Source organism: Arvicanthis niloticus, chromosome 27, assembly GCF_011762505.2.
Source record: "Arvicanthis niloticus isolate mArvNil1 chromosome 27, mArvNil1.pat.X, whole genome shotgun sequence".
NCBI lineage: Eukaryota > Metazoa > Chordata > Mammalia > Rodentia > Muridae > Arvicanthis > Arvicanthis niloticus.
Window position 1 is genome coordinate 17,552,834 of NC_133435.1, and position 24,851 is coordinate 17,577,684.

Consider the following 24,851-nt stretch of genomic DNA (forward strand, 5'->3'; position numbering starts at 1 on the left):
ATTGTGTTTGAGGCCAGCCTGCTCTACATAGTGAGTTCCAGAACATCCAGAGCTACATAGTGAGATGCTGTCTCAAAAACAAAACAAAACAAAAAGCAAAAAACTGAGAGACATATATTAATGAATTATCAAAAGGCCAGGGGCGTAGCTAATTAAGTTATTCCCTCCCCTTTCTCCCTTCCTTATAAGATTGGTCTCCCCTGGCTTACCACTTGCGTCCATTCACCATGCCATGAACAATAAAAGCTTTGGAAAACCAGAAAAACAAAAACAAAAACAAACAAACAAACAAACAAACAAAAAACTGAAAGACAGAAACACAGAGACAGAGAGAAACCAAATGAAACTACAGACAGATACACACACACACAAATACAAACACTCACATAGACACTCATACAACACACACAGAACAAGAGAGAACATAAAAAAATTTAAAATACATGCAACTGGACTCTGAGGAGAGCAGAATGTAATAACGATATTCATAACATATGGCCAGGGTGCTTCAATATGATGAGTACCAGAGACCTGCGAAGTCAAGAACTCAGGCTAAACACAGGAAGACCACACTCAGGCAAACCACACTCAAACTTCCAAGAGTGGAAGATCAAATAGTCAAAGCAGACAGACAGACAGAGAGAGAGAGAGAGAGAGAGAGAGAGAGAGACAGAGAGACAGAGAGAGAGAGACAGAGACAGAGACAGAGAGAGACAGAGACAGACAGACAGACAGACAGACAGACAGAAGATGCATGGCTTTCAGCGGAACAATACTAAGAATGCTGCCTGCTTTCCAGGGAACCCACGGGAGACGATGAAGTTATCAGATAAAACAATGCTTCCTGAACTAGAGAGTCTCGAACACAGGGATGAACAGAGAGAGGGCAATCTGAGAAAACAGAGAAAGCCCACTGTCAGCAGAAAAGATGACAGGACAGAGTAGAACTGTTCCCCAGGATGGAAGAAAACAGCCTTAGGCAAAAAAACACAGACACACACCAAGAATGAATGCAAGCGCAAAGTCTACAAACCAAAATGAAAAACACGTGAGATACAGGAGAAGCAGAGGGCACACATGTACAGGAGACGGTCCATGCTTCTTTAGGGACCCAGCCACATGATGAGGGCATCCTAAACAAAGGGATATGCAGATCCAGTGTAACCCCAGACAGGAGTCCTTGTTTCTCTCTCTCCTCTCCTTGCTTTTTACTAAAGATTTATTCCTGTTATTATTATTTTAATTACGTGTATGTGTGTATGGTGCACACGTGTACATATGTTTCCTGAGCCAGGGTGTCTGATCCCCTGGAGCTGGAGTTGCAGTGTGAAGCACATGACATAGGTGCTAAGAACCAAGCTTAGGTCCTCTGCAAGAGCCCACCCTTGAGCCATCTCCCTAGCTCTGCCTACCCCACCCCCACTTCTGGAAAATCTAGCATTTGTATGGAAAGGTGAGAGACTTAGAATAGCCAACTTGATAAAAAGAAGAAAAATATAAAGTCAGAAGATAGACATTACCAGATTTTAGAGCTTATGCTAAAGCTATAGTACTTCAATCTGTATGGAACATACAGTCATAGAATCCATGCAAGGGAACAGAAGGTGCTAGCCAGAGCCTAACACCCAGGCCTTACAAGCACCACAGGTGGGAGTGTTAACTGTTCCATCACTTCCTGAAACCATTCACAATATGCACAGCAAAACTACTGCCTACTTTATGACCTGGTAACTCACTTCTGCTTATATACCAAAGAGAAAGTGTGGGTGAGTGTCCTATAGTACGTACAATAAGTGTACATACAATAGTGTTCAATGTTCACTATAGCTTTATCACTAAGAGTCCCAAGGTAGAAATATTCCCCAGAGACACACTAAGTACACACACACACACACACACACACTAGTGTGTGATACAAAATACTAGTAAATGTAACATTAGTGAACTTCACTGACACAATATTGAAGAGATAACACCGGAAAGACAATAATCAGGTAACCAATTGAAATTTAAGAAAAATTAATCCAGGCTATCGGTGTCACAATAGGATTACCTCAAGAAGGAGGACTTGCTTGCACACAGGGTAACTCCCGGGTGAGGGGAGCACCCTGTCTGTGATTAGTGTAGGATTTACACAGGTGTAAATCTATGTTAAAACCCAGCAAACTACACAGTTATGACTTGTGCATTTTACTCTTAAGTTTGATTCCAATAAACAAGCAAAAAAGTATTTATCGAAGAAACCTCTGTTGGGTGATGTTCTCTGGGAGCCTGTGTCTGTGTGCAGCCGGACCCTCTGTTTCTAAACCTCCCTTGCCCTGGGGTCTAACGCTCCAGGACTGCCCGGCAGACGCTCATCCCCCACCTTCAGCATAGTCCTGTCAGCAAATGCAAATAAATGCATTTGGGCCGAATTGGCTTTTTCCATCTAATCCGTCTTTCCACCAAGAAAGAGGGGCCAGATTAAAAAGTCGGGTCTGGAGGTGTCTTGTCTGATCTGACGGTGAATCTCGGGGTCTCTTGTTTCTTTTCTACCACCATGGAAGTGATAACAGGATGAAGCTCTCAAGGGGGAATTGGCTAAAATCCTGCAGCTAAGTGGCAAAGCGAAGAGATAAAAGCAGGAACCTAAGCTATAAGATGCAGAGTCTTGGCTCGCAAGCTGCTGATGCAGGTGTGGGTTTCATATCATAAGCCGAGAAGAGGCCCTTCTCACCAATGCGGGGACCTGCGGGGACAGGAGGGGAGCCCGCAGCAAAATCACAGGCGTGGCAAGTTGTTCCAGTGGAATGACAGCGTCCAATTTAGAATCTAAATCCAGCGCAGTGGGAGAATCACATACTGAGGAAAGGGAGGGAGAAAGGGAGAGGGAAACAGGGAAGAAGGGAAGGAGAAGAAACAGAAGGAAAGAAAAAGAAAAAGAAAGTCCCTATCTGCTATATTGGTTCCAAGATGGTCTCAGTCCACAGAGAAAACACTCCAACAGTCTCTCCTAGGGAATCACTTAACATCCCAAAAGATAAAACTCCAAAATGTTGCCAGCAAAGCATCAGATTCAGAACACAAGAAGGGGGGGCAGGGGCAGAGAAACTTTATCAATTAAAGTCAGACACTGCTCAGTGCCAGAGATCTCATCCTCCCTCCCTCTAGCCAACAGGGCTCCTTAACTAATCTTGCTAGAAGCAACAAAAGGAGTGACTTATGTAACGTAATAGCATGTGCATCTGTCTGAAATCCATTCCTGGGGCCTGGGGATGCAATTCTGTTGGTAGAGTACTTGCCAGGCATAGATGAAGCCCAGAGTTCCATCCAAGCACCATATAAAAGGATGGGTAGTACACACCTGTAATCCCAGCACTCTGAGCTGGGGGCAAGAGAATCACAAGTTCTAGGTCAGCTTTAGCTACATGAAGCTGTCTTGAAAGAAAATAAAAATGTCTTTCACAATAGCCTAGAATGAAGGCGTCCTATCTTGCTCTTCCCATAGACTACCACATAAAATTACCTCAAGAAACATAAACATGGCAAACTCACAATGCTTAATATTGTCTGTGCCACTCTTTCAACATAGAACACCTGCCTTCCTGCCTTCTCTCAAAGAACACTTTGGCCTTAGACATCTTATTTGCAAGGGATACACTGACTTCCCCAGTTCTGGCAGACTGTCCCAAGTCCATGATCTGTAATGACACAAGCTTAATATCAAGTCTAAAGGCCAGGTCCTCCCCAGAACATGCAAGTAAATAAAAGACAAGAATAGTAGATGCAATTTAAATTTAAATGCTTTACCAAAAAAAAAAAATATTAAATTGATATTAAGAGATAGGAGACAGTCAATGTCAGCAGCACTCCAGAGGCACAGGCAGACAGTTCTCTGTGAGTCTGAGGCAAACCAGAGCTATCAGAGAGAAGGATCAGGTGTGAAAAACAACTAAAATTATATACATATAAATATCTTCTACTATACTAATATACTAAAATATATTCATATATGTACATCTATGAAATTGCCAAAGAATATTTTTTTAATGAAAAGAAAATTTAGGTACAGCTCCTGAAAGCTGTGTATAAACAAATTTTAAGTTCCCAAGTCAGAATTATGGTTGTGTGTGTGTGTGTGTGTGTGTGTGTGTATACCACCATCCTCACCCTTACCCTCACAACATAGTCACAGGTATGCTGAGTGCTAGAGAAGACAGTAGCCGACACACAAAAATATTCTGTTTCTACAGCAGGTCGTGGCACCTTTGCCGTGATGACTGGCTTTAGAAGTATTGCAGACTTGGGATTATTATTTCGGGACTGAAATATCTGCATGTATATAATAAGATATTTCATGAAGACAAGTAGAAATGTAAAATTCATTTAAACCACCAACATTTCTAATACACAGAGCCCAGAGGTGATTTCATTGTTTTATAGCTTTCTGCATGAGAAGAAGTTTATGCTCATGTTTCTGCGTGTGGTCAGGGTTGAACTCAAGCTTGGGGTCTCAGGGTATTTTGGATTAGGATGTTTAACCTGTGTTTAAAGCTGTTTGTCTGAGGCACCACTTGCTGCTTGAGAAGGAATCCCACTCACTGCACCAACAGATAGCTGAAGAAACCAGTCCCTCTCCACATTTTGTGTTCAACACGTCCTACAAACTACAAAACTGACTCACCTGAGTGTTTCCTTGGACACTCCCTGCTGCTCTGGACTTCAAAGTCTGAATTTTCTCAAAGACCAGGTTCACTTTCCTTTTGGTGACATCCTCGTTGTCTGTGCCTCTGCAGAACAGCAGCAGAGAAGACGTTAAGGGAGCCAGCCCAAATGCCTGCACACTCACATCGCAAGCCCCTGCAAGCGACCTGAGTAAACTGAGGCTTCAGACAGAGCCAGTGTTTGATGGGCAGGAGGGAAGGGCATTCATTACCACTCAACCTGAGACATAGATGTTCATGTCCAAATACCTGCTCATGACAGATGCCCAATCACAATCAAGCTCCATGAAAATACAGTAAGCTCCCGCTTACTCGTATTTCATATCAAGTATGCGCATATCTGCTCCAAAAGGAATTACACACACACACACACACACACACACACACACACACACACACACACACACACACTCATCTTTAAGTTACTTAGTCTATGTTTGGGAAAAAGACGCCCCAAAGCCAAGTCTGCCCAACAGCAGTGAGTGCTTTGTCTGCACTTCCACAGTTAATCAGACCGTTTTACCGCACCCCTGGCAATTAAGGGATTTAAAATAAAATTCCTTAAACAGGCACCTGCTGCAACTTCCATCTCACTTGTCTTTCAACAAATCAAATGAGAAGGAAAGGGAAGGGATGGGAAAGGTAGGAGAGGAGGATAAAGAAGCTCAGAGGAGGGGGAGGAAGGAGAGGAGGAGGAGGGGGAGGGGGAAGAGGAAAGAAGGAACATGAGGAGGCAGGGAGAAAGAGAGGGAAGGGAAGAAAAAGGAGTTTAGAAACCACAAGTTCCTCTCCCTTCATTTTACAGGCGAAGCCCTTCCCGGGAAGTATTTTAAAACCCTGTGGTCATTTTTAAGCCCCTGGGTTGTATTTTGAATCCACTTTGTCAGCTCTGTCATGCTGACAAGTCACTCATAAATCACAGAAGACAAACAGCCAGTGTTGACAGCTGCCCGTCTCCGGTGCCAGGATCTTCAGTCCCTCTCTCTGCAGAGCTTCTGTCTGCCTGTTTGGGTAGAGAACCCAAGTGGCTGGGACAGACAAATCTCTCAAGATAAGCGGGGCAAACACACTGCTCTCAGATGCTTCACGTGCTTAACAATCCTGGAAGCCCAGGCTCGGACCAGGCCTTCCTCTGGGAGAAAGGACAAGGGAGGATGAAGACTTTGGAGGCATGGAAGACCTCAGGGTGGGGCTGAGCCAGATCAACATTGACAAACTGGTACATCTCTGAACTTGTTCTGATGCAATAAAGGTCCTTTTTAAAACATTGATTTAAGGCAAAGAGCATGAGTCAGTGAGTTAACTCCTGAATTTGGATCCCAGCACACACATCAAAGCAGCCCCAGTGTTTGGAGGCAAATCCTAGGGCCAAGATAGCAGAAAATTGGAGTTCCGGGTCCAGTGAGAGATACCTGGCTTTGACCTCTGACCCTCATGTGGGCACGAACGTTGAATGTACCTGTACACACACATGCACACATATTCGTACATCACAGCCACACACATACACAAATACAAAATCTCCACATTTTTGTAACTGTCATAAAGAACACCCTTCCCTGTGCCCTACACCTCATTTGAAGCTGCATCCATAGAGACAGAGCCCTCAAATGGCTCAGGGAGTAAAAATTAAATATAAAGCCTCAAATACGAGTCAAGAGCCCTGCTAGAAACAGCAATGACTTTGCTCTTTAAGGAAAACCACCCACCCTTCTTTGAGGTAATTATAAAGGATCTGCTTGGCCGTCTCCTCGTTGGTTTGTTGTGTGAGCTCCTGCTGGCCCTTTAAGAGATCTGGTGTGGCCTGGAACATAATAAAGTATGTTATTAGACCAGGATGGTGAGACTCCCAGGATGATGCAACAACCTTGAAGCAGAGGCTTCTAGTGCACTCCTATCCAAAATCAATTGGTATGGTCAGTATCCTCAGCCCAGCAGCTGTGAGCTTTGGATCCTTGGGTGAGGGACTTCACATCCCCTGGACTTCCTCAGTGCCAACTGAAGGTTAATAGCAGTGCCCTTCACACAGCTGGTGCCATGCTACAATATCATAACACCTGGAACCTACCAGCCTTATCACTGTTTTATTACTGCTATTATTTTTTTTTTTACTACTACTACTGTCAAAGCATTCAGTGTACCACTTAGAATCTATCACTTTGTAATTGACCTAAATTAGGATTAACCTAATTTTTCAGACTAGAAACCAACCCAGTCACCTCTATGGACTCATCTCAGAACCTATGTGTCAAAACTCATTCTATATACATCTTGATGTCACACTCTTAAAGAGAAATGGTTCTCTCTGTACTACTTGACAGAGAAGTGTGCAGACAGTGAACCCAGCCACACTCAGAATAACCTAGAAAACTATACTGTTGGTAGTGGGACATAATCTGAATAATAATAATAATAATAATAATAATAATAATAATAATAATAAACGTGCAAGGGCTTGGGAAACGGCTCCGTTGGTAAAGCACTTGCCCTGAAAGCATGAGATTCTGGGTTCCATTCCCAGCACACATGTAAAAGCCAGGCACTGAATATGGATATGGAATATGAATATGGATATAGGATATGGATATGGGATATGAAATATGGATATGGGATATGGATATAGGATATGGATATGGGATATGAATATAAATATGGGATATAGGATATGGATATAGGATAGGGATATGGATATGGGATATGGATATGGGATATGGATATGGGATATGGATATGGGATATAGATATGGGATATGGATATGGGATATGGATATAGAATATGGATATGAATATGGGATATGGATATGGGATATGGATATATCCCAGCACTGGGCAGGTGAAGAAAGTGTAGCTGCATCAGTGAGCTCCTGGTTCTGTGAGAGATCACAAAAGTAAGGTGGACGGTGACAGAGGAAGACACCTGATGCTAACCTATGCCCTTCCATACACACATGTGCCTGCACACCTATGTATGTGTGCATATAGGCAAATGTGTCCTTACACACACAGCATCATCAAATGTACTGTTACTGATTCAAGCCTTAGGACACTCATTCCTAGACACATTGCTTAGGCCACTTTGAACAGGAAAAACCATGCGTGTTACCTGAGTTCTAGAGTCGGAAGGAAATGTCTTCACTGAAATTTTCTTGGCACCGGAATCAGAGGTGGCAGCCACAGCCCGGTTCTGTAACATCAATGTGGCAGTGGCTATTTTGATTTCTTCCTCTTTCTTATTCTGTGCTGGGAGGGAGGGAGCACATGCCCCCATGTTCTCCTGACTTCCTTTGTTCAGAACTTTCCCATCTTTGTTCTGCAGGGGAGGCTTGGGGTGGGCACCCTGCAGCTTTGCTAGTGTGCCATTGGGGCTGTGCCTCCCACGGTGCTCCTGGCCCACTGACTTCTGCGGGAAGACCTGGGATGGCCGAAGGAGGTGTTCGCTAGACTTGCCCAGATTCCTGCTGAACTCTGTGAGGTATTCTGCATTTCCCTGGAGACCAAATGGAAAGGCACTGTCTACACTTCGGGATCTTTTCCTGTCGTCGGGATTGATCCTGTTCCTCTTCCCAGACCGTCCTCTTCTCTGAAGGCCAGGCTTTTGGTCAAATTTTTCAATTAATTGGTCCACACCAGGAATTGAGCAGGTATCGATATCCCGCCCAGTTCCTGGCAAGAATGGAATATACCTTCTGTTTTCATGGCGGTTGACGCTGTCAGCATGAATGGCACATTCCTGATCATCAAGTAAAAATTTGTACAAGGAAGTGGCTGAAGTGGGAGTCGTGGATGATGAAGAGGACCTGCGTGACCTAGCTCCATCCAAGATGGGTCCTGCGGAATCTTGTCGCCGGAAGGGTAGTACATCTGGCCTACTTTTCTTGGTTTCAGAGTAAGCCTGTGAGCTGGGGGCAGTTGGAGATTTCCGTCGAGGGGAAAGGGTCTCTTCTCCCGCCCCCTCCTTGGCGCACCTCTGAACGTTCACGCACACTGAGGTCTGCTTTTGGGGGTCTTCTATGACTACAGAGCTGCAGAGACGGATCGCTGTCATGTTTGTCTTGGCTAAATCTTCCGAAGTAGGGCTGTTGGGCTGGGAACCGCAGGGTTTGGGAAAGCAGCTCCGGGACTTCTTACAGTGGGCCCCTTCCTCTGTTGCATTTCTCAGCCAGGGACTCTCGGGAGGGTGATGCTTCTTTGAGTTCACCTCATTCTTTTCTGGGTCATAAGGCTGCAGCAGCTCAGGGTGCCTCTGGAAGTTGAGCACGTGGGGTAGCTTCGTGGGCCCGTCTTTGCGTTCTAGAACTCCATTCCTGCCCTCATGGAGGGAAAACAGCTTCTGGCCTCTTACCGGGCTGGTTTGCAGGTATGGGTTTTCTGGAAGCTGCAGTTCTTCTGGAGTGTTCTCCTTTAACACGGTCCCGTTGTTTGGATGTAGGGACAGGTTATTTATCATTGAGGATGGAAACGATGGCCCGTTTTCGGGAAAAGGTGTTCCTGCTAGACACCGTTCAGTATTATTCAGGACTATGTAAGGGTGGCCATCAATTCCCTGGACTCTGATACTGACGCCATAGGAGCCTGCCTTGGAGGGCTGGGAATTCCTTGGCTTTGGAGTGTCATCACTGGCAAGTCGTAGGTGGACCCCGTATTCCTGCTGTACGTGTTGGTATTCGCCAAAATACAGCTCCATGGTTCACTGTCCCAGCTGGCGGGAGGGAAGAAGACATTACATTAGGGTCCCATCTGTTTAGGCAAAGTCTGGGATAATTACAAGGGGGAAATGTCAGGGTTCAAAGCCAGTTGGACACTCTTCAGAGACTTCGGAACCTATGGCTGAGCACTGCCCTGCCCTGCACTCCTTTCAGGATGTCCTTGAGCCCGTGTGATGGCTGGCTTGCCAGCACTGGCTACAGTCCTGGCCTGAGGGGCAGTCTCTGGTGTAATGACCTCGCCTCTGGCAGAACTCTGCTCTGGTTTCCAGCCATTCTGGTCATTTTTTCCCTTAGTAGGTTTCCTCACACTTTATCCTATTTATCTTTAACCAGGAGGGTGTTTTGGTTGCCAGCCATTAAGAGCAAGGTACTTTTCCATGAAAATAGTTAAGAGCTAAAGGAAACCAGAGGCCCATCTTCAGTCTTCCCTTCCTCTGCCAATTTTCCTCTCAAAATGCCACCAGCCCTTTCTAACGTACATCTAGCTTTAAAATCTTTGACATTTATCTTGTGTACGTATATGTGTACACACGTGTGTAGAGGCATGTGTGCCACAGTAAGCATGTGACCAGAAGACAACATGCAGAAGTCAGGTCTCACCTTCTACAACTTAGTCCCCACAGGTCACCAGGATTAACAGCAGGCACCTTACCCCCTGAGCCACCCAGCCACCCACCTCTATGTAATTCCTTCTGTGCTACCATCTCCAGCTCTTGCTAACAAATATACACGAATATTTTAGTTGTTTCTTTAAAAGAAAAAAAAAATAGCTCTTGGGAATGGAGAGATGTCTCAGTGACGAAGCATGTATACCATTCTTACAGAGGACCCAGCAACCATGTCAGGAGGCTCATGGCCACCTGTAACTCTAGCTGGAGCAGGTCCAATACCCTCTTCTGGACTCTGAGGGCACCACACTCACAATGTGTACAAACCTATAAACACAGCTCCTCTTGGGAAAAGCCCACTCGTTGGCCACCCCAACCACAAGGGAAGACTGGGAAATAAAGTCTTTAAAACTGTTGATCATCCCCTGCTGGGCTACCTATGCTGGGCTGTTGGTGTCACATGGCATGACAGCTGCCGTGGGTCCCTCTCACTTCATGCACCACTTGCTCCAGGTCCATTTGTGTTCCCTGATGCTGCTGGAGTCAGGGAGAGGTGCAGGGAAAAGCCAGCCCTATCTTCGGGGTGTTGAGAACACTCTGAGAGCTAACCGCTCCAAATCTCCAAGTCCTTACGTGATTCCCTGGATGCTGACCCTTCTCCCCTGCATATGTAATCTAGGGCTGCATCTCACAGCCAGTCAGCCAGCAGCACGCTGCAGACATGTGGGCTTTCATTCTGCTAGTGCAAGGCCTGCCCCTCCATTGGTCTTGGCACCATGACTAACATCTCCACCCACATTCTTTAGACATTTTGGGTCTCAAGTGTAGATTCCTTTACTATCAGGAGGGCTGGGGAGAGGAGTCAAACCTTTGAACTTAACTTGCTAATTTTTATTACATTCATTTAATATGTCTAGTGTGTTTATGTTTATGTGTGTGAGTGCACGCACCATGCCATGACACACATAAGGAAGTCAGAGAAAAATGTATTCTTCCTTATACTATTTAGGTTGTGGGTTCACACTCAGGACATCAGGCTTGATAACAAGTAAATACCTACTGAGCCATCTTGCCTGCCCTGGCCTAATAATTTTAGTGATAATGGACTGTTTCAAAATTAATAGCATATATTAATTACACATAGTGGGCTTCATTATGACACTCTCATACATGTATATGTTTTCCCCATGGTTACCCTCATTACTCTCTCATGTCTCCCTGGAGCCAATACGCATCCTCCTACCAACCAGTCCCCCTTTTAGGTGTGTGTGTGTGTGTGTGTGTGTGTCCCAATGGTTTGAATTAAGCCAGCTTACAGGAAGGGCTGCTGGTGTCTTGGGACAGAGCGAGTGGGCAGGAAGTCTCTATTCTAAACACTGGTGCCCTTGCTTAGATCCATGAAGCAATGCATGATAGACAGTACCAAATTCACCAGCCTTATCTTGAGCCCTTTCTGCAGCAGCATCATGGGATTCTTTTTCTGTTTTTAAAAGTCCATTACAAATCTGTGGGTAGTGCTGGGGAGCAAACCCAGGGCTTCCCAAGTGCTAAATCAACAGTCTACCACTGAATACACCTCGTCCCTCTGGCTTTTTTTTTTTTTTTTTTTTTTTAAGATTCTCCACAAATGAACTCATCCACTTTTTTCATGCTCTATTTACTAAACAGGGCCTCTTATTCACCCATAGTCTCCTCTTATGCTCATGCTGACTCTTCAATGAAAAAAAATTCTGATATTTATTAATGAGAAGCCCAGCTAGGGTTTTAGGGGCCTTTGCCACGGTTACTATGATCAACACTAATTACATTTCAGTCTTTGAATATGGCCAGCATGGTTTATTCCCACGCCAGCCCCAGGTTGGTAAAGCAATCCTCATATCTGAATTTCATGAACCATCCACAGTCACATTCACAACAAACCTTAACCCGACATTTTCTCAAAAATGGCATTTCTCAGCTGGGCGCCCTAAGCAAATGTAGATTTCCTACCCAATCAAAGTTTAAACACTGAATGAATGAATGAATGAATGCACCTAAGGACAGCTGTTCTCCACTTCTGGGCACCAGGCCTGGTGCAAGAGCCTAACACACATTACAGACACGTTTGCCCCATCAGGCAGCTCCACAAAGGGTTTACATAATTTGGCAGTAAATGCTGATCAATTGCCAGGATGCAACATTGTAGCACTTTGGCAAATAAAAGTGGTGTTTTGGAGTGGAAATAAGGCTCTCTGAAAAGGCTCCGAAGTGATGAGAACAACTTTAGTTAGCAAGATCTATGGGTATGTATGTGGGAACAAAGACTCAACTCTTGGCAGAGCTCAAAACACATGCCAGATGGAGACATGTCCTCTCTCTGGGCCATCACACATGATCAGCAAGCATGAATAGTCACGTAAGGCTGGTGCATGTGTCCCTGCCTCTCCACTTTAACTCCCCACGCCCTTGCCAGGCACACCAGAGGGCATCCTGTCTCATGAGAAAAGGCACTCAGACCATCATAAATCTTATTTCAGCTTCCTTTCTCAGGAAAACGATGCCCAAGCAATCAGTGTGGTGGGACTCGGTTTGCTTTGTGTGGATAATTCCACTTTGCCAAACGAGTTATTTAAAATACCAGCTGAGAGGGAGGTAGAATGCTACGGAGCCTTAGAGCACCTTTGAGCAAGTCCAGGAAATGAAAAGTGAGCCATGAACCAAAAAGTAATTTCCCCTGAGTGTGACGCTCTGGCTGACTGTCAGAGGGAAGCCGCTGCCCGGCTAATAAGGAACAAGTTAAAACTTCAAATGACAGACAACAGATTTACTCCTAAAGAGCAGGCCTGAAGGGCTGGTGGGAAGGCAGGATTGTGTGTGTATGTGTGTGTGGGGGGGGGGGGGGGGGGGGGAGTGGAGAATATCCACACTAGAACCTCCACTGAAAGGGAGGAGGAAGAGCTTGCTTAATCAGTAAAGTGCCTGCCACACAAGCATGAGGACCTGGATTCAATCCACGGAACCTACATAAAAAAAAAAGAAAGAAAGAAAGAAAGAAAGAGAGAGAGAGAGAGAGAGAGAGAGAGAGAGAGAGAGCTAGCTAGCTAGCTAGCTGAGGAGGAAGAGGCATGAGCTTGGGGCAAGTAGATTCCCGGAGTCTGAGGGCCAGAATTGGTGAATCCCAAGACAGTGAAAGGTCCCTGAGTTAGAAAACAGGATCTGAGGAATCACACCGTAAGTTGTCCCTGGCCTCCACGTGTACACACACATGGGGGTGTGGGGGGGGGGGGGAGAGACGAGAGAGAGAGAGAGAGAGAGAGAGAGATTATATGAGGAGAATGAGAGAGAGAGGGAGAAATAAGAGTGAGACACTAGAAGACTACGGTGAACAATACACACATCTGCATCAACAAGCCCCCAGATTGTACTTAAGAAAGAACAGCCACTGCCTTTCCTAAGCAAAGCAGTGTGTGCCCTGGATGCTTCCTCAATGCAAAGACAGGAAACTGACAAGATTTTCATGATTCCCCAGCAGCTTCCTGGCACCCAGAAAGCCTGAGGACACCGTCTGGAGAATGAAGGTGACGGTTAAAAAGAAGAACAGAGCTCAGGGAGCTTGGGCTTCAAACAGCCCTGACAGCAAAGTTTTCTGGTTTTTAATCATTTTTAATTGTTTTTCAATTTTGAGTATGTGTGTGTGTGTGAGTCTGTACACCTGAGGGAAGGTGCTCTTGGAGTCTAGGGGGCATCAGATCCTCTGAAGCTAGGGTCATAGGCAGTTAGTTGTGAGCTGCCTGATGTGGGTACCGGGGTCAGAACTTGGAGCCTCTGCAAGAGCAGCTCTTAATGTTTGAGCCATCTCTTGAGCCCAGTTCTTTTGGCTTCAGGGGTTAAGGATCATTACATCTCTGGCACCGAGTGCTACAGCTCTCTGTCAAATCAACCTCATCCAAAGGGAATGACAGAAAAGAAAAAAGAGGTGATGAGAAGAGTCCTTCTAATGGGGCTGTAGACCATAGCAATTCAACTGGGGTCTCAGGAGCAGGGTCACTGGGACTAACCTATACAACATATACACTGAGTTATATGTATGTGCCCCCCTACCCTCCAGACACCTACTTCACCCTTCCCTGTGAATGGGTCTGGTTGACCCACTTCTCCATTAGTAGCACACAGGTCACCTCTCTGTTTATGGCATTTTAATGTTCCCAAACAGGATTTTAAAATCCAGTGACTATATGCTGGAGAGATGGCTCGGTGGCTAAGAGCACCTGTTGCTCTTGTAAAAGAACTGAGTTCAGTTCCCAGCATATACATAGCAGCTCACAGTTGTCTGTAAATCTAGTTTTTAGAGGATCTAATGGTCTCTTCTGGCCTCTAGGGCACTGTATACATGTGATACATAGGTAAACATGTAGGTAAACATCTGTAAATAAATTTTACAAAAAAAAAAAAAAAGTCTGACCTGAGAAGAGACTATCCAAGGTCACGTGCTGTCCCTATACTACAGTACACACCCACATCTAGTAACCAACGCAGTGGGAACCTCATGTACGCAGACTCTGGAAAAATATGGAGTTCATGCTCAAAACAGTACTTGAGTCATGCTCATGTCTTGACCCTTGAGATCATTTCTAAAAGCTCCAAAAATAAAGCCCAGACACAGAAAGGCACAGCGGTGGGCTAGGATGTGACTCAGCTGCTTAACATGAACAGAACCCTGGGTTGGGTCCCCAGCACCACATACACCCAGAGATGGGGATGCCTGCCTGTCATCCCAGCACTGGTAGCTGGAGGCAAGAAAATGAGAAGCTGAAGCCCATCCCTGGCTACAGAGCAAGTCTGAGGCCAGCCTGAGCTATGTGATACCCGATTTCAAAAAACAGCAACAAAGAAACAAAGTACAGAAGGGTGAGCTGGAGAGATAGCTCAGCCATTAGGAACACTGGCTGCTCTTGGGGGTGGGGGGGGGCATAGTTAGGTTCTCAGGACCCACATGGTGGCTCACCATCGTCTGTAATGCCAGTTTAAGGAGATCTGACACTCTCTTCTTTCTGGTCTCTGGGCACACCCACAGAATCATAAACATGCACTTAAAATCAAACAAAGAAACAAACAAAAACCCAAAAGGCACAACTAGAAGAGAGAAGAGAGAGAAGGATGTACAAAAAGGTGGGGTTCCATTTCTAACTTCAGGATTGTAGTCAAATCCCAACTGATACATTGGTTATTTCCATGAGTGTTTGCTTTGTTCATTTGGTTGGCTGGTTTGGTTTGGTTTTTGTTGTTGTTATTGTTGTTGTTTTGTTTTTCAAGACAGTGTTTCTCTGTGTAGCCCTGGCTGTCCTGGAAACTCTGTAGACCACGATGGTCTCGAACTCACAGAGATCACTGGCTTCTGCTTCCCAAGTGCTGAGATTAAAGGCAGTGTGCCACCATCATCTGGGCTGCTGAATGTTTTCTTATCTCCAGGGTCAGGATAGCAAGAAAGACTTCATTATGAAAAATGGGAACTCTGAGTTGTTGGGAGCCAACTTTTAGCAGAAAGTGGCTATCATCTTTGTAGCCATCTTGAGCCATATACCCTGACAAGAGACTTCGTTTCAACAGCCTACAACAGCTAAAGCACACTCTGATAAATATCTTTTTTTATCCCACATATCTTGTTTTGCTGTTTAGTGACCCCAGCTGCAAGGTGCACGTGGTGAAGTGTCTTCAGCTGTGTTCCCCTGCTTGTGCTTATAAATACCCAGGATTTCCTTGCAATAAGAGACAATAAGAGAGGGGAGACAATAAAGGAGACAATAAGAGAGGAGGAAACAATAAGAGAGAGACAATAAAGGAGACAATAAACGAGAAACTCTCTGTCATACACTCTGTCTTGTCTCCATTCTTCGTGTCTCTTCCCTTTCTCCCCCCACTCTCTCTCTCTTGCTAGACCCTGTTGTCTGATCCGCTCAGACAAGAGCACTTAGCCCCAAGCGTGGGGCAGGCTGGTCCTCAACACTGAGTTATATATAGTACATGCTAAATGAAACAACTAGAATCCGGAAAGAACAACAAAAACCCACTATTGTATTTATGGCCACAGAACACTGCATTGCTCGTGCTTTTAAATACTTATGAGGAAAAAGCTCCACTTTTGACCACACAACACTAACATTCCAAAAATAATTGATTAACTAATTAAGAAAGCAGAGGGAGGTGAATCTAAAGTACAACGTTATGTCCACAGATGAGCTGTAACAAACACTGCCGACTGTACCCTAGGCACAGCCCACAGAGACATCAGCTCCGACCGTCTCTGCCTCCACTATGTGGAGCCCAAGGCCAAAACAGAACCAATGGGTAAAGAAGCGCCCGGAATCTCCAGGCCCAGATCTGGCTTCTGAAGCTTCCTCAACACTGCATGTACACAGTCGCTGCCGATCAGTCAGTGTAGACACAAAATAAACCCTGCTGGCCAGCCCTGACAAGCCTCTACATTAACCCACACTCAAGCGAAATCGCCCAAGGGGGCGAAAAGAAAGACTTCCTAAAATCACATGGAATCTTCTCGGATTTCAGTCTTGTCCCAAGTTAGCACCCGATGAGCTCGGCATGGAGAAGCTGTCCTAGCACAGAGCATCCCTGCACTGTGCCTGCCTGTGCACCAAGCACAGCATCAGGAGCCACGGGCAGGGGGCAGCCTACAGAAAACTAGTAGACATGCTTGTCTACACTATGTGGACGCCCTGCATTTATGATCTATACTTTCTTAATCCCTCTTTCCCTCCCTCCTCCCCTCCTTCCCTCACTCTCTTTGTTCCTTCATCTCTTCCCCCTCCCCCCTTTGTTCTTTCATCTGGGTGTTACATAGCCCAGGATGGCCTAGAACTCACTCCATGGCTAAGACTGACCTTGGTCCCTCTGCCTTTGCCCCGTGTGTTAGGATTATAGATGTGCACCATCCCAGTTTATGAGCTACAGAGGGTGGAACCCAGGGCTTCATGCAATCCAGGCAAGCACTCTATCAACCCAGCTACATCCCCAGCCCATGGCTTTAACTGGCAGTACTTTCACTTCCTGGGAAAAGCCCACTCTCACCCCAGAGTTCACCTACTGGAGCAGCTTCCAGCTTTTATCAGGCATTGGCATTCAGCTCCCTGGAGCTCTACATAGGCTCCTCTGGCAGGACAATTCTGTCCGCCAAAACCACACTTTAAGCCTTTCCGACATGTTCATTGTCCCGACATGCCAGACAGGAGGCAGGGCCTCTCCTTTATATCACTCAGGCACCCTTGTGGCACCAGCATGGGACACTATTTTCACTGCCTAAGGGATGTACACCTTCTGATGGGTTGGTCATTTTCTCCCAGGTCTCACACAACAGTCAGGAGCAGCACTGGCACTCCCACACAAAGTTTCAGCTTCACTGAGCTAGTCCTTGGGTTGCCCCGTGTTCTGGCCTCCCATAGTATGTCTGGTCTAATTATCTTAAGGGTCACTGGAGGACCATAAACCTGCACACATCCCTGCATCCCACTCTACACCCCTGTGTCCATGGCGGCATCTCATCTGGCAAAGCTTAGTGGGAATGTCACATAGCCATGCCTTGCTCCTTGCCACATTCCTGCTCTCAGTGTCTCATTGATAGGAGGCACTGAGAGAATAAATGAATGGGTGAGGGGATGAGTCATTGTCAATGCACACGGCCCTGAGTTCCTTTATATTTAAACAGTTGGAGGTGTGGGCTAAGACCAGTGTGTATGAGGATCTGAGTTTTAATCCCCAGTATAAAGCAAAAGGTGGGACATGGCTGCATGTTCCTATAATCGTAGCACTGGGGAGTAGCAGGGCACTTACTGGTCTACCAGTCTATCTGAAACAGTGAGCTTCTGGTTCATTGTTCAAGGAAAGAACAATAGAAGAGGACACTTGACAGTCCCCTCTGTGCTACACGCAAATGACTACACCTGCATACTCATGTGTTTGCAACACACACACACACACACACACACACACTTTTTCCCTTAAGTTTTCCATAACAGGCCAGAAAGAAGGCTCAGTGGATAAAATGCCCGTGAAATCATGACGACCTGAGTTCAGATCTTCAGCACCTTTAAAAAAAAAAAAAAAAAAGCCAGGTAACCACATGAAACTCTAAAGGCACATTGGCCAGCCAGTCTATTCAATTCTGTGAGCTCCACACTCAGTGAGAGGCCATCTCAAAAAATAAGATTTGGAGCAGTGACAGAGAAAGACAGCCCAGGCTTCCTCGTGCACATGTACACACACCCATGATGGAAACACAAGTCTTCCATAACAACTACTTGTCCTTTAGGCGCCTCCAGCCAGAATGTTTATCTCTGCCTTAAGCACTAGAACAAGATCCAGAGTCCCACTGTGGCATGTCTTCCCACTAATGACCGCCGTGTCACAAGGTATGCACGTTGTAAGATAGGGAACAGGCCCTGGGATCATCAGGTTTGCATCATTGGTGATAATCAACGATGTGCCACATGGACAAGCCACTTACAGGAACCTACTCCAAGAAACCTACTGCAATAGAATCCTATGCTCACTCTTCCCCTGCCTTTCTGAGGAGTGAGCTTTCTGAGGGATCTCAGAGAACCAACTACGGATCCTACATCCACCTAAGCCCTCATCAGAGAAAGGGGACATATGCAAACCTGGCCGAGCAACTATGATGCAGAGCCACTGGGAAGTGCTCCTGAGGTGCAGGCTCCCTACCTCCCTGCCACCCACCTCTTGGCTCCAAATCACAACCAATCAAGTCTCACTTGTCTCAGTCTGCTGGACACAAGTGCCAAGTGGGCTGTGCTATAAATAAGGGCACCTTCAAAATAGCATATGGTAGAGCTGTTTAAAATGGAGTGGGGGCTGGAGAGATGGCTCAGTGGTTAAGAGCACTGGCTGCAATTCCAGAGGACCCAGGTTCAATTCCCAGCACCTACATAGCAGTTCATAATTGTCTGTAACTCCAGTTCTAGAAGATCTGGAACCCTCAAAGAGACATGTGTGCAGACAAAAAAAACCAAACAAACAAAAAACAAAACAAACCACCAATGTACATAAAAATAAATAAATCTAAACAAAGGAAAAAAACAAAACAGAAGAAGCTGGGCATGGTGGTGCATGCCTGTCATACCAGCACTTGAGAGGCAGAAGCAGGAGAATCATGAGTTCCAGGCCAGCCTGCACTACACAGTGAGTTCCAGGACAGCATGGGGTACATAGAGCACTGCTGTCTCAAAGCAAAATGCAACAAGCAAAAGAAAAATAGAACATAACACTGTTTTAAAAACAAAAGCAAATAAACTTCGTAAAACAGAACCTTGCCAGATTCATACACACACACAGATGCAAGCTGTCTCTCATTCAAGGTGACTATTATAGTTAATGACAGCAGAGACAGTCTCTGGTAAATCCTTCCAACCTGCAACTCTCTTGAGTGACTGGTTGAGAAAGGATATTATGCAAATCCCGACCCAAAGCCATCCGGCCATGCTGCTCCTGATTCTGAAGAACTGTTCAGGTCCTAGCCAGCCTGGCTGTCCACGGAAACACCTGTGGTTTGGAGCATCTGCTCCTGAGCCCAGCCTCACCTTTGGCTCTGGGCTCTCCCCTGTCACTGTTACATATGGCTGGGCCTTTATTAAATTACACCTGGCAGGGAACCACACTCAAATGCACACATGTGTTCAGGTGAAATGTACACAGGAAAAGGACCATTCACATCTCCTTTCAGAGCAAGAATGTGTCTCCACTGGCCTCCAATTTCCAAGCACCAAATCCCTTTTCTTTGAGCTCTGAGAACCCAGGGCACATTTTAGAACTTAGGGTCTGTTCTGTCCCTTCCCACTCTGGGCCCTGGAAATGGCATATGTAATAAAGCATCTTTACTGTGTACAGATGTCTAAGCAAGGAAGTTTCACTGGCATAAAGGTCTCATCTAAGCATTCCATCCACTTCGATTTTTTCTATAATTTATGAATAAAATATTGTAACATGGCATACAACCATATTGAACCCTAACACTGCACAGTACCACTAAGTTCTTCCATGCTTGCCAGGCTTCGGCATAGTTACATGGAGTGGGGAGGCTCTTGCCCCACAAAGTTTACACTGTGTAGGGAAAGAATAAACATGGTCTCAGACAGCTGTAAGTGCTGCAAAGCTGCCAGGGAGACAGTAGGGAGAGAAAGACCACTTTGGCGGGAGAGGTTCAGGAAGGCAGCTCTAAAAGAAGGGAACTTTTAGCTGGAAGGACATTGCCAGCCTTGCAGAGAGTACCAAGCAGAGAGAGTAGTACGGACTGAAGTTTGCAGGGAAACATAGACACAGACACAAACACACAGACACAGAGTTGTAGACTCTACAAGGCTGATTGACAGATTAAATTTACAATTACTGAGAGTTTGAATGTTGCAGATTCAGATTCAAATTATCTTGGGCTATCTTTAGTTCCTTTAATAACCATCACCCAAGGTCTACCCTTCTGTCTAACCTAACAGCCTATAGCTGTCACGTGACTCTTGCTATGTGTTAATATACCACTCCCTTCCAAGTGTCATCAAACACAGCTTCTGAGACTTGATGAGGGCCTCCTCACTTTGCTGTAACCTGCCTACTTGCTGTTCCCAAGGTCCTTTAAAAATTTTTGATTTTTATATAATTATAAGTACCACATGAAAGCATTACCACACCAGACTATGATATCGGAAGCAGCCTGAATCCATATTCCTCGGCCACGGTCATCCATACCTTGCTCCAGAATAAATTACCTTGTATTCCTTTGAGGAGAGAGCTGTGTTTTCATGTCAACAACAGGCTTAGAACTCTGAGCCAGGCAAGTCAGAGGCTCAATGAGAAGGTTGAGCCAGATCCCAGATAGAGTCAGCAGAGCCTCACAAGACTCCAGGGTTTGCCAAGGTTGGAGACAACACCAGCAAGACTCAAGGTAGTACAGAAACCCAGGCCTGGAACAAGCACAACTTGGAAGTGAGGCAAAGCTGCAGTGTCCTGCTGCACAGTATGCTCAGCTGCCAGTCAAGGCATCACCTGGGAGTGTCTTAGAAACACTGGGAGTGTGGCTCAGTGGGTAGAGTGCTTGCCTAGCATGCAGGACGCTGTGGCTTTGATCCCTAGAACTGCACAAACTAGGCGTGGCGGTTAGGTCTGAAAAACCAGGACTTGGGATACTTGGGCAGTACAAATGGGAGGATCAGAAGTTCAAGGTTATCCTTAGCTACAGAATGAGTTTGAGGCCAGCCCAGAGTACATGTGACTATCTCAAAAGAGAAAAGGAAAGCTGACCTGTAAGACAGCAACCTTCCTTCCCCACACATATTCTCTCTCTCTCCACCCCATGACCAAACCTCTGCCAGACCTTGTCTCCTGTTCCCAGCCTGGAAGTACAAATGTCAACCATAACCTGGTGCTCAGGGGCAAAGAGCCGAGCAGGGTCAATATTAACTGATGGAGCATTACTTTCCTTCTTCCTCCTGGTAGTTAAATGTTGTGCTGAGTGGCTGCCAAATTTCTAAGGATATAGCAAGATCAGCGGCTGGGTACGGTGAAGGTTTAACAAAGAGTGACAGTGTCAGCCCAGGGAACTGCCTCTGTGTCTTGGGAGTGCCAGGAAAGACATCAATAAGATGATCCAAACATACAAAACAAAGTCACTCCTGTCTCTCTCCTCCACAGAACCCACTGTCCACCCCCCACCTCCTCCCATCTCCTGGGGATGAATGACACTCTACAAAGAGAAAAGTGTTCAGAGGCGAACACACCTGAGTCTCCCCCCAGATGAGCCAATTCTAAGCTCCCAGTTCCGTGTTTTAGACATCCAAACTTCTGCTTAGGGATGCCCTTCTCCATCCCTGCCATGATATCTCTCACACCAGTCTTCCTCCACCCGCTAAGCCCAACCCTAACATGGGGTCTCTTGTCTTTGCCTTATGGCATCACAACAATCGACAGAATGGAATTCTTCAGAATGCAATACAGCAAAATTAACTCTTAAATGCACTCACTATGAACCTTGATGTCTTTGCTCTGAATATTAACCCACTCAGGACTGCAACATTCAAAACAATCTTCTGGACATTAACCCAGGTGGAACATTAACATGCACCTCAGGCCGGGTGGCTGATATGCACAGAAACCTGAAGGACAGAAGGCATTTGAATGCCTGTGTTTTCCCCGCTAGGGACTAATTTATACATTTTTAATTTTTATTTGTTTTTTGTATGAAAATCAAAATATCTTTTTTTTTTTTTTTTTTTTTTTTGTCTCTGGCACGTCTCTCTGATGGCTACATCATGCTACAGAGTCTTAGACTAATGTATCTCATGCCCTGACCGTCCTGGCGGCGGCAGGAAGCAGACATTCTTACCAAAACAGGTGTCAAGTTGTGAAACAGAACAGGCAAAGTTTAAAAAAAAAAAAAAAAAACACAACCACGGCAAAGATAGGAAAGGGGAAATAAAAACTGTAGATGGAAAAGGAAAAAAAAAAAAAAAAAAACACAGAAGAAGACAAAGAAAGGAAATCCTTGCTTGGCAGGTTGGGGTTCTAAAGAAGTTGGGGCTGGAGAGATTGCTCAGTGGTTAGAGCACTGGCTACTCTTGCTGAGGACCCAAGTTTGGTTTCCCAGCCCCCATATGGTGGCTCACAGCCATCTGTAACTTCAGTTCCAGGGGACCCAACACCTTCTTCTGACCTCTGTGAGCTTCAGGAACACGCATGCTATTCACACATGCATGTGGGCAAAACTCATACACATGAAACAGAATAAATCAATCTTTTTTTTTAAAGAATTTAAATGACTTGTAGCTGGGAAGGTGGCTGAGTCGCTAAAGGGCTTGCCTTGACAGCTGGAGAATCTGAGTTTGATCCCAGGAATCCACAGACTAAGAAATACAATAAAATAAACATACCTTTGTAACGTCAGTGCTGGGGAAGTGAAAATGCGATGCTCCCTCACTGCCAGCCTACCTAGCATAAAGTTCCAGGCCACTGAAAGACCCTGCCTCAAATACACGCTGATACTACCTGAGGAATGACAGCCGAGGTCAACCTCTGTCCTCCACATACACAGACACTCGTGTGCTTAGACATACACATGGATGTCCATACACATAAAAAACCTGAAATAATATCACAAAAAGAGAGGAGGGGTACAGTTTGCAAAGTTAACACTAGATCTGTGAGACCAAAGACAACTCACTGTGCCTCCTGGAACTGACCTGGTCATTTCCCACAGAGGGACATGTTGCCAACTCTGGAATCATGGTACAGGTACATTAACACTGAACAGTAAAATTAATGGATAGTGGGTGGGGGCCACTTGTTTCTCACTGTTGGGAGGGGAGGGGACATATGTGCAAAAGAAAAAGACCAGAACGACCCATAATGTGAACGGTTGGAGTTGGAGATGTAAATAGAAACTCATATTTTATCTGCTACACAGATGGCTGCATGTGGAAATATTTAAATGTGTCTTCATATGAAGGTCAACACACACACACACACACACACACACACCTTTGTTATTTTCAGGTGACAGAGCCCATAAGCAGAAGCCTCACCCCCACCCTCAAGTAGCAAGGGGCAACCTCATCCCTGGATCTCAGTTTCTGATGCCAATAAATCCTCCATAGAAGGATCTACAGCTCACTGACAAAGTGACTGATTCCATGTCTGGGGCAGAAAACTCACAAGTGGAGTGTGGAGCATCACATAGAATCAGACATTACATTACAGAAGAGCATACAATGATAGTGGTGATGATGGCCATGACAAAGAGATGATGTCCTTGGGAAGAGAACTCAAAGAGCCCAATGGCCACGGCTAGAACAAAATTATCTAGGACTGGATTGTCACTCAGGTTATAAATTTCTAATTAGGTGTGTGTGGGGTGTGTGTGTGTGTGTGTGTGTGTGTGTGTGTGTGTGTGAGAAATGAACTAAACTGAATGGTGTTAGAGCTAGGGTTGTAGTTCAGCATGTTTGCCTAGCATACATGAGTCACTGAGTTTGATACCCAGCACTGATGGCCCAGATGTGGTAGCATACACACCTGGAATCCAAACCTTGGAGAGATGGAAGCAGGAGGATCAGAAGTTCAAGGTCATCCTCACTTATACATCAAGTTTAAGCCTGCTCTCCATGAAACCCTGTGTAGGTAAACACATAGTGTTGACAATGGAGCTACTGAGTGAAGGGTACACAGGAAAGCTTTCTGTGCAATCTTCAATATTTTTTATAAATATAAAAATAGCCTCAAATAAAGTTTTCTTTAAAACAAAACAAAGGCCAAGCAGCTGGGCACTCTCAATTCCTGACTGATCCTATGTCTTGGGTTACTTGGACAACTGGAAGAGGGTTACTGGTGGACTTCCTTTAGCAGGTCACCTAGCCACATCTCTAAACATTGTTCCTGGATTACAGCTTAATCAGAAAGGATGAGGTAAATGACCTCCCTAGGCTCCGTGAACATAGCATTATACAGAGCATTGCATCTCAGGGGCTGAGAAAAGGCTCTGCCCCAGAAGTATGGTTCTGATCCATTGGGGTGATAACTTACAGGCTTAGACAATTTCCCAGCATCTAAAGAATTTAACTACACTTTGTCAATATTGCCAACTGTGCCTCACAGACAGAAGGAACATGAAGAGAGGGGACCTACACAGAGGTGCATCTTCCCCAAGAACAGAACTTCTAAGCGAAGTCCACAATAGGGCAGGAACCAGACACTGTACGCCAATATTGCTCCCACATGGTTGTCCTTGCTCTTCCCCTGTCTGCCACAGAGTTAAGGAGTCTGCGTTTCCAATGGAGAAATGGCCATTGG

The 24,851-nt window shown here is 45.5% G+C and overlaps 1 protein-coding gene across 3 annotated transcripts in view; it reads right to left on the bottom strand.

Annotated features, from left to right (window-relative positions):
* Positions 1-24,851, bottom strand: part of Cgnl1 (cingulin like 1) — a 148,846-nt gene that overhangs the window by 92,916 nt on the left and 31,079 nt on the right. For 2 of the 3 annotated variants that reach the window (XM_076926240.1, XM_076926241.1), the window contains exons 2-4: positions 7,806-9,401; positions 6,413-6,507; positions 4,664-4,769 (exon numbers count right to left, since the gene is read on the bottom strand). In XM_076926240.1, the coding sequence (XP_076782355.1) occupies positions 4,664-4,769; positions 6,413-6,507; positions 7,806-9,386 (1,782 nt within the window). In that variant the 5' untranslated portion in view covers positions 9,387-9,401. Of the gene's footprint in view, positions 1-4,663; positions 4,770-6,412; positions 6,508-7,805; positions 9,402-20,779; positions 20,802-24,851 lie in introns of those variants that run through there. The other variant, XM_076926243.1, reaches the window with a different exon arrangement.